The 17,838-nt window shown below is 35.4% G+C and overlaps 1 protein-coding gene across 1 annotated transcript in view; it reads right to left on the bottom strand.

The window, feature by feature from the left end:
• Positions 1–589: 589 nt before the first annotated feature.
• Positions 590–17,838, bottom strand: part of LOC136028207 (nucleoporin SEH1-like) — a 47,075-nt gene continuing 29,826 nt past the window's right edge. Inside the window, exons 4-7 of the mRNA XM_065705921.1 lie at positions 17,596–17,743; positions 11,582–11,815; positions 4,770–4,933; positions 590–811 (exon numbers count right to left, since the gene is read on the bottom strand). Of these exons, the coding sequence (XP_065561993.1) occupies positions 639–811; positions 4,770–4,933; positions 11,582–11,815; positions 17,596–17,743 (719 nt within the window). The 3' untranslated portion in view covers positions 590–638. The remainder of the gene's footprint in view (positions 812–4,769; positions 4,934–11,581; positions 11,816–17,595; positions 17,744–17,838) is intronic.

Here is a 17,838-nt window from a genome sequence, read left to right as displayed (position 1 = left end):
TTATGTTTATTTGGTATATTTGTTTATTTAATATCTGTTTGTTTTGGGTTTCATTGACACTTCAATAGCAAAATATTTTCTTCATTTTAAGCTTGATTTCCGTATTTAATTTAAGCTTTACTCGTTTGATATTTATTAATTCATTTGTATTTTTACCTGTTTTTACTATAATTGTTTGATTTATGTTTGTTTTGGGTTTCATTTATTCTTCAAGAGAGATTTCTGGTCGTTTTGAGTTCGAGTTATTGTAGGTTTCCATTTCTTTTGATCTTAAGTTTAATATGACCTTTACTTTTCTTTAAAAAACTACTTTTTCGGAAAGTTTTTTTTTTTATTAATTATTAAAATAAGTTACACTATACGGATAACTTTTGCTTAAACATAGATGATACAAAGAAGTTTTAAAAGATTTTACACAACCAATCCAATCTATTTAAAACTGTTTAGGATGCATAATGTCAAAAATTAAGAACCTACCGTTCATGCTCAAGAAAAATACATTTTAATCAAAATATATTTCCAAGATTTGGGACTGTCAAAGAAATGAGGGATCTTTACCCAACAATAAAACTTCTGAATAAAAATATAATGCTTTTGTAAAACTTTAATTCAAAAAAAAAATGTAGAATTAAAACAAATTAGTGACGGGGACTTGGACCTTTCTGATCTCCAATAGATCCAGCTTTGATAAACTTAGCACTGACGGCCCCTACTTGAGATTTTAGCTCTTGGTCTCCAGTTGTTGTTGACTGGTAGTAGCTTCCATCACCTTTAAACTCCGCTACTTGCTTCCAACTTTGCATATAATTCGCTATAAACAGAATTTAAAAAAAGTCATAAATGTAATGATGTTTCATTTAAAAAAAAAATGCTTAAAAAATAGGAACAATAACAAAGCCTGGAGCTATTATTCACAACTATAGTATATGCCTCGCTTCTTTAGAATTTTTTTTAATGTTTTCGAAAAAGTAAAACTGTTGAAAACTTACTTGGAGTTTTCCTAAAAAAATGCACAATACCCTTTAAAGGGGTTTCGGAGGGTGGTTACACTGCATCTCCTTGTGGCAGAATTATTTAGGGTTTATGATAAGCTTCATGGTTCATTATAACTGCTGTTTGTTTTGAGTTTCATTTCTTCATTGATAGTAATTTCTGCTTTGATACCTCAAACATGCTAGTTTTCGCTCACTTTCAGAACTAAATTTACTCTCCTTATTTTTCATAGGAAAACCATTGTTTTTTTACTCCACATCTGTTCGTTTTTAATTGATTCTTTATATGTGCTAATAGTAGTAATATTGACCAATAAAATTTGTTAATAGTAACGGTTATTGTTAATTAAGAATTAAAATGTGGTTGTACCAGTAGGAGTGTTGAAACACTAATATTCTTGAGATGTTTAAACATCGAATGGGAATCATTTGCAGACTGTTCGCTTTTGGATTCTGGATCGAAATATTAGCCTCAAGGGTTCACAGAGATTCAAAATATTTGAATGATCTCAACAGGATGTAATTATGTCCACGTTTCTACTAAAATCTATTAAGATCTTTTTTAAACTGACCACTTGCATTATTCAGGAACCTTGCCGATTTGGGCTAAGCTTTAGCAATGTCGACCCGTTTTGGAGAAAATCTAACACGACTTGACATATTATCTTAATCAATTTTCTTTTCTTACATCGCAATATTATCCTCTTATTTTTAACCATCATCCTTAGAAATATTTAAATATCAACTATGGTGAAAATCCGGCACCACTTTTTTAAATATATACTTAGTATATTTTAGTCTTGGACTTTTATATTTCAACATTAGCCTCAGATTCATTGTCAAAAACGTCACAGATTCTAAAAACAACATTAGTAGCAATCATACACCATTTGTAACACCGACGTCAGTAATCCTTGAATACAAACTCCGTCTTGTAGCCTTTGGTGGGTAAATCTAAACTTACTGAAACTTATATATTTGAAATCAGCATAATAAGCCCATTCTTTTGATATATCTACTACTATCAAAGTTCCCTTTTCTAGTTTCGGTTACTATTGAGCTAGGTTGCTCCTTACTTACAGTTCGTTACCACGGAGTGTTTTATATGAAGGGTGTCACCCCCTCGCAAACATCTTGCTCTTCACGATAAAGTGCTATTCGGAACGTGAAAAATCCTCTTAATGCTCTAGTTAAGTGACCTTTGTGTTTTAGGATTCGTTCTTAATAAATTGGGTTAAAATCCAAACATTAGCGTAAAGAGCCTGCTGTTGACGCTGCAAAAGCATGAGTTCCCCCTGTTTCAAAAATCAGGCAAATTTTCTCAGGTTCGAACCCTTTGATGGGTAACACTAAACCTAATAAAACTTGTATATTTGGAATCAGCATAATAAGCCAATTTGCTTCATATATCTATTGGTTTAAAAATGGGGGTTTTTAGAGTTTCGGTTATTATTGAGTCGCGTCGCTCCTTAGTTACAGTCCGTTAATGCAAACTAAAAAACTTTTAGCACTTTTAAAAAGCTTCCTATTGTAACTAAATGGCTCCTGTGTTTCAGTTGCCATTCTTAAAAAAATTGGGACGAACAGTCAGACTTTAGCTTAAAGAGCAAAGTATTGAGGAGGGGTCAAACCCTTCATATATGGAATAGTTTCTTTTCGGTTTGAATTTTAATGTTGCTCCTTACTTTCAGTTAAAGAAACCTGTTTGTTTATTTATTTTCTGATTGTTTTTCAAATAATGCCGGTAAATCTGGTTCACCATGCATGAAATATCACCCCTCCCCCCTCCTCATGAGAAACTACTCCGCGGAAATTTCATCCGACGTAAAGTGTAAATTCCCTCCAGACAGTTCCATCCACGATGAAAATCCCTCCCTCCCTTCCGTAAAATTCCTTGCGGGACGATTCAGCCTGAAAATTCTCCTTTAGCATATTTACATTTGAAAAAAGACTTCAATTTCTAATCGGTTTCTCGATCACTCTGGGAATTCCCCCTTCCGTGGCAATTTGCTCCCGACAATCAAAACACGCAGAAAAAATCCCCCAGACAGTTCCCCCGGAACATCTCCGCACACAAAATTGAGTTGGCAAAGATAATGTATGACAATTAACGAGAATTTCGTATAGGAAAATCCCCAGTGTAAAATTCCCCAGGAAAATTTCCCACCCCAAGGAAAATTATCCCTATGGAAACGCAACCCAAGTACAAAGTCGGAACTCAGTAAAAAATTGTGCGGGAACTTCATCTTTTTGTTAAGAAATGCGAGCCTAGTTTCTTTTTTTAAATGGTAAACTGTAAATTATTAAATAAAAACAAGTTTTTTTTAACTGAAAGTAAGGAGCAACATTAAAACTTAAAACAAAAAGAAAATACTTCGTATATGAAACGGGCTGCTCCCTCCTCAACACCCAGCTCTTTACGCTGAAGTTTGACACTTTCTCTCAACTCTACTTTTCAAAGAATAAGAAACTTTAGCGTAAAGAGCGGGGTGTTGAGGAGGGAGCAGCCCCTTTCATATACGAAGTAATTTCTGTTCGTTTTAAGTTTTAATGTCGTTCCTTACTTTCAGTTAAAAAGAAACTTGTTTTTTTTCTTTAATTTCTAAACGTTTTTGAATTAATGCATGTTTTGAATTTGGCTCTCCGCACATGAATAATTAAAACGGAATTTTCATTTTAATTTATTCTTTTGGCTAAATGACTTTCTCATAGTTTTGATCGGACGATTTCAGAGAGATTCCTTAAGAATGACCGCTGAATCACAAAGGCCGTAGAATAAAGAGTTAAAACTACTAAAATTACTTTAGCGTAAAGAGCGAGGTTTAAGGAGGAGGTGAACCCCTCATATGCGTAATAATTTCTGTTCGTTTTAAGTTTTAATGCTGCTCCTTACTTATGGTTGAAAAAACTTCTTAATATTTATTTTTTCATTATTTTTTTAAATAACGCTAGAAAATCCTGCACTCCCTTCATGGAAATTTTCTTCCCCCATGACAAATTCCTCCATGGATAAGTTCACCCAACATATCTCCCTCTTCTCAACAACTCCCCCCCCCCCCAACTGAAAAATCCCCCTTAAAACGTCTGTACACTTCTCAATAACCATTACTATACATAAGCACTGATCAAAGTTTGTAACTTGTAGCCCTTCCCACGGGGACTGTGGGGGAGTAAGTCGTCCCCAAAGACATAGTTATAAGGTTTTTAGACTATGTTGAATAAAATGGTTATCTCAGAATTTTGATCCGGTAACCTTGGGAAAATAATTGGCGTGAGAGGGGGCCAAGGTGCCATCCAATTTTTTTGGTCACTTAAAAAGGGCACTAGATCTTTTCATTCTGGCAAAAAAATTCAAAATTCCACATTTTTGTAGATAGTAGCTTGAAACTTCTACCGTAGGTTCTCTGATACGCTGAATGTGATGGTGTGATTTTAGTTAAGATTCTATGACTTTTAGGGGATGTTTCCCCCTATTTTCTAAAATAGGGAAAATTTTCTGAGGCTAGTAACTTTTGATGGGTACGACTAAAGTTGATGATACTTATATATTTCAAATTATTTTTTTTGACATATGTATAGCTACATTTTTGATGTAGCTATTGGTATCAAAATTCCGTTTTTTTAGAGTTTTGGTTACTATTGAGCCGGGTCGCTCCTTACTACAGTTCGTTACCACGAACTGTTTGATGACGCTTATCTTTGGTTAGTTTTTCTGGTGAAACTACATAACTAGAGGCTTATAGTTTAATGTCCTAAAACGGGGCTATATTTCCTTACCCTTCCACAGCCGTATATATTCATCATCACCACAAGATGCCAACATAGTTCCAGTAGAGTTCCAGGCTAGTCTCCACACAAGACCTCCATGAATATCGGATTGAAATACTTGACTTACTTCTAAAGCGGGTGCCGAAACCGAAGTAGAGGTGCTGTAGTAAGCCCTGTAAAAAAGTTAAAAATAATTAATTCGTGTACCTAAAGAATTAAATAGTCCCAAAAAAGTAGCTATTTTTTATTTTCCGGGTCGCAGCGGTAGATGGCAATCTAGTATGAGACGATCACGTTCCATACTAGGATATAAAAAAACATAAGTCCTAAAACTATAGTCAGATCAAAAAACGAAAGTACACTATTGGAGCCGCCTTGTTCAGTACACCTACATTGGAAATTAACTGTCCCTTGGCTTGAATAACGGGAAAAATTAATTGGCTTGAAATAAAAAAAAGTGGCTCTAACAACGATTTTCTCCATCGACGGCATCGCTTTTTTCCGTTTGTTTCCTTTTCTAAAGCTTGCGGGGCACTGAAAAATCATTGAGTGCTGTTTAATGGCTCATTCGAAAGGAAATCCCTACATCTAGTGCCTTTTGTAATGAAAGAAATAGTTTTCAAAATAGAATCAATTTTTTACGAAAACTACGTTTTTATACATTACAAAACTAAAATATAACAAAGACAAAAATATTTTTTTTTATCATAACCATAAGCAAGTAGATGTAGTTATATAATATGTAGGAATTCCTTTAGGGTTTTAGCAAAAATCTGACGCCATAATAGGTCCCATGAGGCCCGTAGGGGGTATATTATTGGAGCTACTAGTCTCTCAAGACGTTACTTAAGCACAAATGGGTTTTACGCACTACTATAGTGCACCTGTAAAGGTAAATTACACCTGTATGTTACGTTATAGGGTTTGTTTACTTTAGGATTTTTTGTTTGTTACGTAATAGGAGTTGTTAGAGTTCAGGGCCCCGCCGAATCAAGATGCAAACGTATGCAAGATGCAATCATAGATGCGTTACATAATAGCTTTTTCTTTGATTGTTTAAAAAACCCATAAGGGTCAGGAAAAACCTTCAAGGCCCGATGTAGGGACATAGTCCGAATTGATCATCACCCTATATTTTCATGCTTCACACTCATATAGCCTTCTATTGTCGGCAAACGAAGGATGTTCCCGCTATTTCCAGGAATAAGGGGGGGGGGAATTGTTATACAGTCTAGACGTTTATTGATTTTCTAGCAAAAAAGGCTTATTATTCTTCTAGCAGGGTCGGGTAATTTTCTATCGTTCTCGAGGGGTATAAAATTGGGTATCAAACAAGCATTTTCATCAGTCTTATATTGGATATTGGGCGTATGTCTATTTTCTAAAATGGATGCTTCTAGAAATTTGAAAAAGAACTGGATTTCTGCCTATATACTAGTAAACCTCTATCTATATTAAGGATACGCCTTCCCCGCCAAAAAAGAGTTGAGATTATACCCAAAATAAGACCTAGCATGATTCTTTATATGGAAGAGCCAGTAAACCCTAACCCCTCGTCCCCATTACATATCTCCATCACTGATAAATTAATCGAATTTTTACCATGTCAAACAATATATATTTTTCCTCGTCTGCACTTTCAATATGTTTTTCCGCTAACTGAAGTTTTTTCTAGCAGGGGTACGATTAATAGTCGTCAGATATTTGCGTAACTTTTAATGACACCCCCCCCCTTCAGGTAGAGGGTTCGTTCCTGTGAGCAGGTACCATCTGGCATAGGGTTACGGTGAAAAGACTTGCTTTATTATATCTGTTTTGTCTGCTAAATTCCATCAAAAAGGTAATTGTGAAAAAGGAACAATTTTTCAGAAGAAAAAAAAATATTTTTGCTAAAATTAAGAGACGATAATTAAATTGATTGCATTTTTTAGAGAGGATTTCACTTGGAAAATTGGACAAAATTTCTTTTATAATAATAATGAATTATTATGAGGCCCCTCCTCGCCTACATAAGGTTATGCAGTCATTTTGAAGTCATATTTTTGGTTACACACAGCTTATTAAAGTCGAATTTAAAAAGAGGTGCTAGGTTGAAACTAGAAATTTATTCATGTTAAAGAATGTCTTGGTTATTTCATTTAAACGCTCTTGTATAAAACTGTTGTGGCTCAAGCGCAAAATAGGTGTGAAGAATAGATTTCCTTCCCTCTATTGTAGCATTTACAGTCTGCGATATTTTTCGAGGATTCCATGTGAAAAAATGGACAAGGGTCATTTTGATTATAATAACGATTTATTATGTGAGGCCCCTCCTCCTTAATAAGGTCAGATGTAACCCTAGACTACAGACTAATAGTTTGTTGATTGTGCAGTCTTTTCCTCTAGGGTGGCCTATTTATTACGCCTATGTCTCATAAAAAGTTGCTTCTTATAAACAAATGCCAAAGAATGCAGCCTAAATCAGCAGAGATTGCTAAAATTCTAGTTTAGCTACTTTTTTGCCATCTTGAAAAAGAGGTTAGGTTGGGGAAATGACACTTTCAGAGACGTGTCTACAGACTAAATTATGTCCTGGGAGGGCATTTCGAAGCACCTAGCAGACCTAGATTATCACCCTTTAAGGAAATAAATGTGAATCAGTTTACTTAGGTCCAAACAAAACACTGTATTCTCAATTTGTTGCTGCATTGTGAACTGGATTTCAAATTCTTGCCTTTGAATTGAAGCAATTTTAGCCTTACTAAAGTTCTTAGGCACTGGAATGATTGAAAATTTTTTTAACAACATTTTAAACCTATTTTCTTTACTTTTCTTAGAAAAAATTGTTTTGTCTTTCATAATTTTTATTTTTTATCCTCAATGAACCGTGAAAACTACTTCGAAAGCTAACAATTTAGGTTGCAGAGCGGGAAGGTTTCTAACATTGATAAAGAGGGAATTGCTGCAATAGGATTGCGTTAAACTTAAGTGGGGGTGCAAAATACATATTGAAAATGAGATGTATTTTTAACCCATTTACTTCATGAAAAGCTAAAACTTTGTTTCAGTTTAAGGAAAATTCCAACCAATCAAAATGAAATCAAAATGTCCCTCAAAATGAGCATAGGCATGCAATGCAACAACCATGCCTAGTGTCCAAGATGAGAAACTATCGAGACCAGCGGTCCCATTGCAAGGCGAGAATGCAGCAACTATACACGGCAAAACAACCGGCCCTTCCGCGGCCCCAAAACGAAGAAGGGAGAATGCTGCCCCTATATATGGCGAAATTACAAGCCCTTCCGAAGTCCCACAACGAAGCAGGGAGAATGATACCTCTTCGACTCTCATGCAAGATAGGAATGCAGAGCACACTGCACCCTCCAATTAAGGAGGCATTATCAACCCTAACGCAAGTAAAATTATTGACATTTTTTCACAAAACATAAAATTTTAGCGGTTAAAAACACAACGTTTTTTCGGCATGGGAAAATAAGTAGGATGACAGGGATCGTGTTCGCTACCTTGGTATATGGGGTATTATCCCATCCTAAAAAATGGGTTTCTTTTCAGCTTAGTAATACGTTTCTTTTCAGAGTATTATCATAAGTGTCTCAAGGGAATAACAACAGTCTTCTTTCCGGGGTGCACCTGAAATTCCAGCAATTGAGAAGACTCATGCCGAACCAGAATGGATCAAGCAGTTACTGGTGGATTTCTTTGGAGTACCATAAATGGACAAAACCTTCCCCTCCGAGTGTATTTTAAGACTCTTTAGAACTTTGTATTAGTTGAATAGTAAAGAGGAAGACAACTTAACCCGAAATATAGGGTAATTTCTGGCTCTTAAGTTCATAGCTGGTAGTAAGGTCTAAACAAGACCGAACACCCACTTTGGGTCCAAGTACAGAATAATTTCTGGTCATTACACCTTTCGGTGGTAAGGAGGTCTCAATAAATCCGAACGGTCAAGTTCCCCCCTCAAAACTTTCTCAGAATAATATGGTATTATTTTTCAGCTTAATATAAATTCTTTTTCAGGATGAAATCAAGTGTTTCAATGGACTAATAAGCTCTTATTTTTTTAGGTCCACATACCAACACTAACATCTCAAGGGGCGTAGATTCGGAACATATTGTCACCACCAACGCAATTCCGCGACAATCTGTGTACGGCCTCAGATAAAATTGAACGTGAGGGGGATTTTCATAAGGGAGTGAGCGCGGTTAATGCAGCCCTCCTATCTTTGACTTACACGCTTTTGTGAGAGAATTTGACCTCGATAAGGAGTTTTCACACTCTATTAATACCATTACCAACTAGCAAGGTTGAGAGAGTACTTGAAGAGCAGGTTGCCACCTTCATAGGGAGAGTTATGTAAGGGAAGCATGACAAAGTGGTGCTGGTTCAGCCCCTATATTGGCAAAGTTTTATTTAGCCAATTCTGCTTTGTACAATATTTATGTCTTTAGAGCAGAGTTCAGAGATCCTACTAATACTCTTACAAGTGGTAGTATTTTCAAGGATCCAGTTGACAAAATACACTACTATGTAAGCCTGATTCAGGCCCTTCTTTGAAAACAGATTCGGGAGGGGGGTAGGGACAGAGTTAAAGCATCTATCGCTAAGAAAAATAACAATAAAAATTCGGTTGAGGTGTAGTCACGTTAGCTGCAAACGGAAATGTAGACCTTTCACCCAGACTAAAATAATTTTGAGGGTGTTTTTTCGATTGGGTGGGTAGTATTTTTAATAGGGTGGAGAATTATAATAAAAATGGGAGCGGATGAGCAGTTCTACTTGTAAAAACTTTTATATTTAAATGTTACAAATTGTAACAGGGAATTTGTATTTAGAAGCGGGAGGGGGACTGGGGGTCGAAAATATAATGCAGATTTAAAGGGTTGTAGAGGTGTACAACACTTTATTTTGATTATGGCTTAGAGTGCTTCAAGGATTCAGTCCTTATCGCAGGGCATAAACCTCAGAAAGAAAATGATGTTAGTAAGACATATCTGGACAAATTGGCTGCTAATGGGGTAGATTTCAGCTGTTTAAAAGGGCAATATCCTGTAAGACTTAATGTAAATGACATTTTTGAGAGGATTAACGAGCATTTAAAATTGGTGTTACAGTATTACAAAATGCCACAGAACATGAAGAGGGTGAAATTAAATATAAAAATATTCAGTGAGAAAATATTTTCAATGAGGGTTCCATCCATTGAATCGGTGAAACACTGGGTATGGCTTCTCTATAAGCCTGCCACAAAGCCTGATTCAATTGAACATTTTTTCCAATTCCACACATTACCCAGGTTTTACAGGAGAAAAAGGGGATTGTTCTAGATTCCGAATAGAGTTAAAATTGAAATATCACTTGAGGTACTGTAAGCGCCATGGGTACCAGTCCTTGGAGACGATTATTGGTGACAGTTCTATCTTGCGTTTCAAAAATTTTTAGAATTCGCTCCTGTAGAGCGACAGAGGGGAATTAGATATCGAAGCCAAGCTCAAGGACGTGTACGATTCATCAAACTCGATAGAGTTAAAGAACATGAAGCCATTGCAGTCTCTTATGGCCATGACCAAAGATACTCCATTAATACCATTCAATTGGTAGAAGTATTAAAAGACATTGGGTAGGGAAGATGGTGTAGGCACAGCTATGGTTGCACTTATTAAAACAGCAAATAAGTCAATTTCACGGCTGCGCAACGTAAACCATCAAATGACTAAAATCAGAAGACGAGTTGGCAATTAAATACAAAGACACGTGTTGGGTTTGTAAGACGAAATTTGTTAAAGGTAGTGGGGAAATGTCAGTCCTTGACCATGACCCTTTAAACAATCCAATTTTATCGGGAGGGGAAGGTAACTTCTGTAGACTGGCACATATACCATATAAGTTAAACATTAAGCAGAAATATTTTCTGCCGGTTTACATGCACAATTCCAACTATTATTTGAAATTCACATTACCAGCACTGGCATGTTTGTAGAAAGGTCAAGTTGTAAATGGCGCATGGGTAAATGGATCTTTTTCATATAATATCCAGCCCAGATTATCTGAGAAGTGGCTGCTCTTAGAATTCAAATGAAAAACAGGGGAAAATATTAATACATACTTGAATAAAATCCGTTTTAGATTCGTATAGTTTTTCCCCAAGTCCCTAAGTCAATTGATTCAAAGACAGAAAAGTGACAATTTTAATAGATTCCCTCTTCTTAAACAGCGCTTTCCAGATGATGAAATGTATCATTTATTAACGAGTAAGGGGATATACCAATATGTGTAATAAAGCTCCACTTCGAGGCTACGTGATTGGCATTTTTATATACGCGAGGTATTTTTATGACACAAAACAGCTTTAAGTCTTCTCTTAGTTAATACGATTGTCATGAGACAAACAACAGTGAAGTAACAAATGTTGCAGAGCTCCGGCTGAAAGCCTTATCAAATCGGCAAAGATACAAAACCCAACCAATATTCTACCTTGGTATTCAACTCAAAGAAGGGAAAAAATAACCACTTACCTTTTGAAATAGAGGTTTGAAAGAATTTCATTATTTTGGAAGTTTTACTCTCGTGATATCTTTGAGGGAAATTGCTTTATGTTGGCTCAGAGGCATCTAATACCGTACCCTTGGGCGGAGAAGTCAGCAAATCACTACTTACGATTTCATGGTGACTAGGACGATTCACCTTCTGAACTGTTTACCGACTAAACAATTCATCAAAAACCCCTTTGCGTGCATCTCTACCAATTTCCCTTTTTTTTTATTATACTAAACATTAATTGAATAACTACGATTTTTTTAACTAATCAAATAAAACTTACGCATTGGATTTTATCCTGAAAACACGGATGTCTTTTGAAGCAACGGCTAAAAGGTGATAACTTCGACCCACATTCGGGGCGAATGCTATGTCGTTAACTGAATCAGTGACCACACTTAAAGATTCAACTCGATTCCATTTCCTTCCCGTTTCATTATATTCATATATTACAACTCTGCTACCAGGAACCGTTCCATCAGAATCGCTACCGATAGCTAATGTCGGTGGAAAATTTCTAGAAAAAAAATTATCTAGAAAGTTAAATTTTCTAAGTGAAATCTAAAAAAAACTTATAATATCTTAAAAATAAATCAAATAAAATAAGTATCTAGAAAAAATAAAATGAAGTGGAATATAGTAGAATGCGGAATTTTTCCAGGCAACGCCTCATTTTTTATCCCAACAGTCACGATTTTCATCAATGCTATCATCATTTTCATCATGGCATTTTTCAAAGATGGCTTGCAAAGCCGGTTAGCCATGATATTAATTTTCAGGTTTTTACAGAAACAGCAAGACAGATAGTCCAAAGTTTGATAAAAATACAAAACATATATCAAATGGCCTACAAGCACTGCAAAATTACATTGAGAAAATCAAGGTGAGTTAGATCTGAAACTATTTATGAACCTCGCGCTCAGCAATTTCTTGCAAACAAGATATAGCCAAATTATGAAAACTGCACTAAAATATGCATTATGAATTCATACCACACTTGTTTTCTAGAATGACACAGTTCACTTTACTCAGGAATGCAGATACAATATTACGATGAACAGGTGAGACACTAAATGATCATGATGATTATGATGATCATCACATGATGATTATGATGATACACAAATAATTCTACGAAATCGAGCTTCCGGTTCTTTGTAGGAGTTTTTCTCCTTGGATTTAAGGGGTTCAGCTTAGATTTGGAGAGTCAGAGTTGTGGTCGGAGCAGTATTATTGTATAAGATTCACCAGTCCGGTAGTCAATACATATGAGCAGTATTGCCATATCTGTTCCAGTAAGAACAATTTGGAAGAACAGCCTTATCAATTAGTTGTTTTGTAGATCACTATGGAATGTGAAATTTTAAACTTTCAATATTTGTTTTAAACTCAGCTTAAGTTATTCTTTCAATCATGATTTATACCAAATGTCTACCTAGTAAGAAAAAGAAACCCAAGATGGGTAGTTATATTCTCCTTATTCAACTGAAATTTTCATATTGTAAATACAATTTAAGCTAAACCCACAAATAAGGTCACAGGAATCATACTTTAAATTACTAAACATTGTTGTTGTGCTTTTGAAAAGTAGACAGACAAAAATATATTTGGGCATTTCTTCCTCCGTTTGAGAAGTCGTTAAAGATAGCAAGCAGTTTTCCTTCCTTATTTGTGATATGTTTGATTGTCCATCTTAAGTAGACCTACCTGACAAAATTAATTTCCATTGCTCATTTCATAGATTGTATTTAGAGCTGTTATGAAATTATCTGCCCCTTCCTTTAAAAAAAACGGAAGCAACTAGTTTTGGTAAGAGGTTAAAAAAAAAAAAAAAAAAAAAAAAAAATCAAAAAGTACGAGTAGCAGATAAGAGAGGAAACGCGAGTATTCTCTAATGGAAAAAACAACGACATCTAACGCCGAAGACAATTCTCAATAAGAACTTACCAATACTAATATTATTAACATAATACTAAAAATTGGTTTTGTTGGTGATGATTTTACCGTTTGCAATGGATTCAAGAATATATTAAATAATAAAAACTAGTTCTTTTAACTGAAAGTAAGGAGCGACATTAAAACTTAAAACAAACAGAAATTACTCCGTGTATGAAAGGGACTGTTCCCTTCTCAACGCCCCGCTCTTTACGCTAAAGTTTGACTCTTTCTCTCAATTCTACTCTATTAAACAGTAAAAAACTTTAGCGTAAAGAGCGGAGCGTTGTAGTAAGGAGCGACTCAATAATAACCAAAACTCTAAAAAATGGAATTTTGATGCCAATAGTTATATAAAAAGAATCGCATTTTAATGCTAATTTTAAATATATAAGTTTCATCAAAATTAGTCTTACCCGTCAAAAGTTACGAGCCTGAGAAAATTTGCCTCATTTTAGAAAATAGGAGGAAATACCCACTAAAAGTCATACGATCTTAATGAAAATCACACCATCAGATTCAGCGTATTAGAGAACCTTATTGTAGAAGTTTCAAGCCCCTATCGACAAAAATGTGGAATTTCGCAATTTTTGCCAGAAGACAATTCACGGATGCGTGTTTAGTTGTTTTTTTGTTGTTATTTTTTCCAGAGGTGATCGTATCGACTCAGTGGTCCTAGAATGTCGCGAAAGGGCTTATTCTAACGGAAATTAAAAGTTTTAGTGCCCTTTTTAAGTGACCAAAAAAATTGGGGGCACCTAGGCCTCCCCCCACGCTCATTTTACCCCAAAGTCACCGGATTAAAATTCTGAGATAGCCATTTTATTCACCATAGTCGAAGAACCTAACAACTATGTCTTTAGGGACGACTTACTCCCCCGCAGTCCCCGTGGGAGGAGCTGCAAGTTACATACTTTGACCTGTGTTTACATATAGTAATGGTTACTGGGAAGTGTACAGACGTTTTCAGGGGGATTTTTTTGGTTTGGGGGTAGAGTTGAGGGGGAGAGGGTTATGTGGGAGGATATTTCCATGGAGGAGCTTCTCATGGGGGAAGAGACTTTCAATGGAGGGGGCGCAGGATTTTCTAGCATTATTTAAAAAAAAATAATGAAAAAATAAATATGAAAATTTTTTTCTACTGAAAGTGAGGAGCAGCATTAAAACTTAAAACGAACAGAAATTATTACGCATACGAGGGGTTTACCTCCTCGTAATACCTCGATGTTCACGCTAAAGTATTTTTAGTAATTTCAACTATTTATTCTACGGCCTTTGTGATTCAGGGGTCATTCTTAAGGAATTGGGAAAAAATTTAAGCTTTAGAGTAAAAAGCGAGGTATCGACGAGGGGTGATCCCCCTCATATACGCAATAAAAACATACGAATATAGAAGTTCACTACGTAAGTTAATTCGTAAGTTATGTATATTTTTTACTTATGGAAACGTTCGTAAAAAATTAAAAGTTATAGTTGCCTTTTTAAATAATCAAAAAATTGGAGGGCAACTAGGCCTCCTCTCTCGCTCCTTTTTTCTCAAAATCTTCCGATTAAAACTATGAAAAAACCATTTAGCCCCAAAAAATTAATATGCGAATTTCGTTTTAATTATTTATGCGCGGAGAGCCAAGATCAAAAAATGCATTAATTCAAAAACGTCCAGAAATTAAACAAAAAAAAAAGTTTTTTAAGTGAAAGTAAGGAGCGACATTAAAACTTAAAACGAACAGAAATTACTCCGTATATGAAAGGGGCTTTTCCTCCTCAACGCCCCGCTCTTTACGATAAAGTTTATTACTGTTTTAAAATGTAGAGTTAAGAGAAAGAGACAAACTTTAGCGTGAAAAGCGGGGCGTTGAGGAGGAAAAGCCCCTTTCATATACGGAGTAATTTCTGTTTGTTTTAAGTTTTAATGTCGCTCCTTACTTTCATTTAAAAAAAACTTGTTTCTTTTTGTTTAATTTAGCATAAAGAGCGAGGTATTTAGGAGGAGAAGAACCTCTCATATGCGTAATAATCTCTGTTCGTTTCAAGTTTTAATGCTGCTCCTTACTTTCAGATGAAAAAAAAACTTTTTCATGTTTACTTTTTCATTTTTTTTAAAATAATAATGCTAGAAAATCCTGTGCCCCCTTCATTAAATTTCTCTTCCCCCATGGCATATTCTTCCAAGGAAAGATCCTCCTACATAGCCCCCTCCCCTGAACCCCCCAAACCAAAACAATCCCCCTGAAAACATCAGTACACTTCCCAATAAACATTACTGTATGTAAACACTGCTAGAATAAGTACACTGCAAGGTAGAATACTTTACTAGAACCTCCAAAAGATTGACTCTAGTCAATCATTTGACTAAAATGAAAAAAAAATCATTGTGGAGCGACATGAGAGGTGTAGCATAAGTGGGAGATGGTAACGTCGGCAATGAAGGGGGGGGGAATCAATGCCGGGTTTTTCTTCTCACTCAATTGGACTATCTGTCTTGGCTTTTTCTACAATTAGCCATGTACTTGATGCCCACAACTATTCCATTTTAATTCAAAAATCAACGGACTAGGTCGAGGCCTTTAAAATCGTTGTTTAAATAAATCAAATTGTTTTTTTTTAAATAATAATGCTAGAAAATCCTGCGCCCCCTTCATTGAATTTTCTTCCCCCGTGGCATATTCCTCCGAGGAAAGATCCTCCCACATGGCCCCCTCCCCTCAACCCCCCCAACCAACCAAAAAATCCCCCTGAAAACGTCTGAACACTTCCCAATAACCATTACTGTATGTGAACACTGGTCAAAATTTGTAACTTGCAGCCACTCCCCCGGAGACTGTGGGGGAGTAAGTAATCCCCAAAGACATGGTTCATATGGTTTTCAACTATGCTGAACAAAATGGCTATCTCAAAATTTTGACCCGTTTACTTTGGAAAAAATGAGCTTGGGAGGGGGCCTAGGTGCCCTCCAATTTTTTTGGTCACTTAAAAAGGGCACTAAAACTTTTCATTTTCATTAGAATGAGCCCTCTTGCGACATTCTAAGACCAATTGGTCGATACAATGACCCCTCAAAAAAAAAAAATAATAAACACGCACCTGTGATCGGTCTTTTGGCCAAAAATAATCGTAACTTTTGATGACAAAGACTAAATTTGATGAAACTTATATATTTAAAATCAGTACCAAAATTTCGTTTTTTAGAGTTTCGTTTACTATTGAGCCGGGTCGCTCCTTACTACAGTTCGTTACCACGAACTGTTTAATTTATCCTATAAAAAATTCTGAACCAAATTCATTTTCATTTACATTATCTACCTTACAGTTCTTTTTTCCTTCTCACCACTCAAATTTTTCTATACAGCTAAGGACTGACATTGATGCGCTCATTGATTGAGCCTTAACCAGCTCTGAATAAATAACTCGAGTTTTGGCTAAATACAGTTCTGGATACTAACTTCCTTGACTATGAATGGGTTAGGGATTAGCTGAATTCAAAAATGAATGTTAGCTGATTCTTGGTATTACCAAATTCGAATTAAGAAGGAGTATTTATCCAGCAAAATCATAAACTCAAAAATAAAAATTCATAGGTTTTGTCTCTTTTTTCCTTTTGTTTACATTTCTATACTATTGCCAAAAGGGCGCTTTAAATATATTTGCTATGCTTTTAAAAGCTAGCCTTTCAACAGTAAACTACCAATGTGCTAACTTCTTATAATCAAGAAAAAAAAGTTTGAAAATAAAAGAATCTGCCAACTTTGAGAAAATTTCAGTAAAATTTCAGGAACCTTTGCAATCCAGTTGGTTCGTTTTGAAAAGTCTACATGTCCCGTAGGTTGCAAGTCGTACACAAAAAAAGCTGTGCCTGTTTCAAACGTCACGAAATAACAAAAATAAATCAGTTTTTCAATTTGTTCGTCTTTGTGGAGTCCTCCAAGTCTCTCTCTCGACAAGCCCTGTGAGTAACAAGCTAGTCTTTTTTTGGATATTCTTACGTCACTAAGTAATGTCATCCATTCTCTTTTCATTTTTTATCTTTATCCAATAGACCCAGAGGACCTCTCTCAGTCCTATTAACACGTCACGTAAGTTGAATCAAGTCAAAGAAAAAAAAATTTTTGGCTCGGTTTCAGGAGTCAGAGACTGATACGTTTTTTTTTTTTTTTTTACAAAATGCTTGGTTCAGATTAATATTCAGATTTCAAAATTGAAATCCAGATTTTAATAAATTAAAATTAAGCTTGTTAGGAAATCTTTTAGTTTTGCTGCATGACGCTTTACTGTCAGTGACAGTAATAGTTTTATTTCCTATCAGAACCCAGTCAAAGTGTCAAAGATTTCTCTTTTATCAGTTTCCTAAACTCTTCAGAATACCTGGCAAGACATGGATTCCATGAGATGCAAGAACAGGACATCTTAATATGGAATTCACTGTGCACAATAAATTGACCTAAGTTCATCACATCTTGAGCTTCATAGAGACGAACATATCCATCAGCCGAACATGCAGCTAACATCAAACCTAAAAAAAAACTGGTCATAAATTTTTTCGTTCTTTCTATTACGACTTGTATTATTTTTTAGTGAAGTTCAGTCACTGTATTAACAAATAAAATT

This window comes from Artemia franciscana, chromosome 6, assembly GCF_032884065.1.
Source record: "Artemia franciscana chromosome 6, ASM3288406v1, whole genome shotgun sequence".
Taxonomy (NCBI): domain Eukaryota; kingdom Metazoa; phylum Arthropoda; class Branchiopoda; order Anostraca; family Artemiidae; genus Artemia; species Artemia franciscana.
This window is presented reverse-complemented; position numbering and strand designations above follow the sequence as displayed.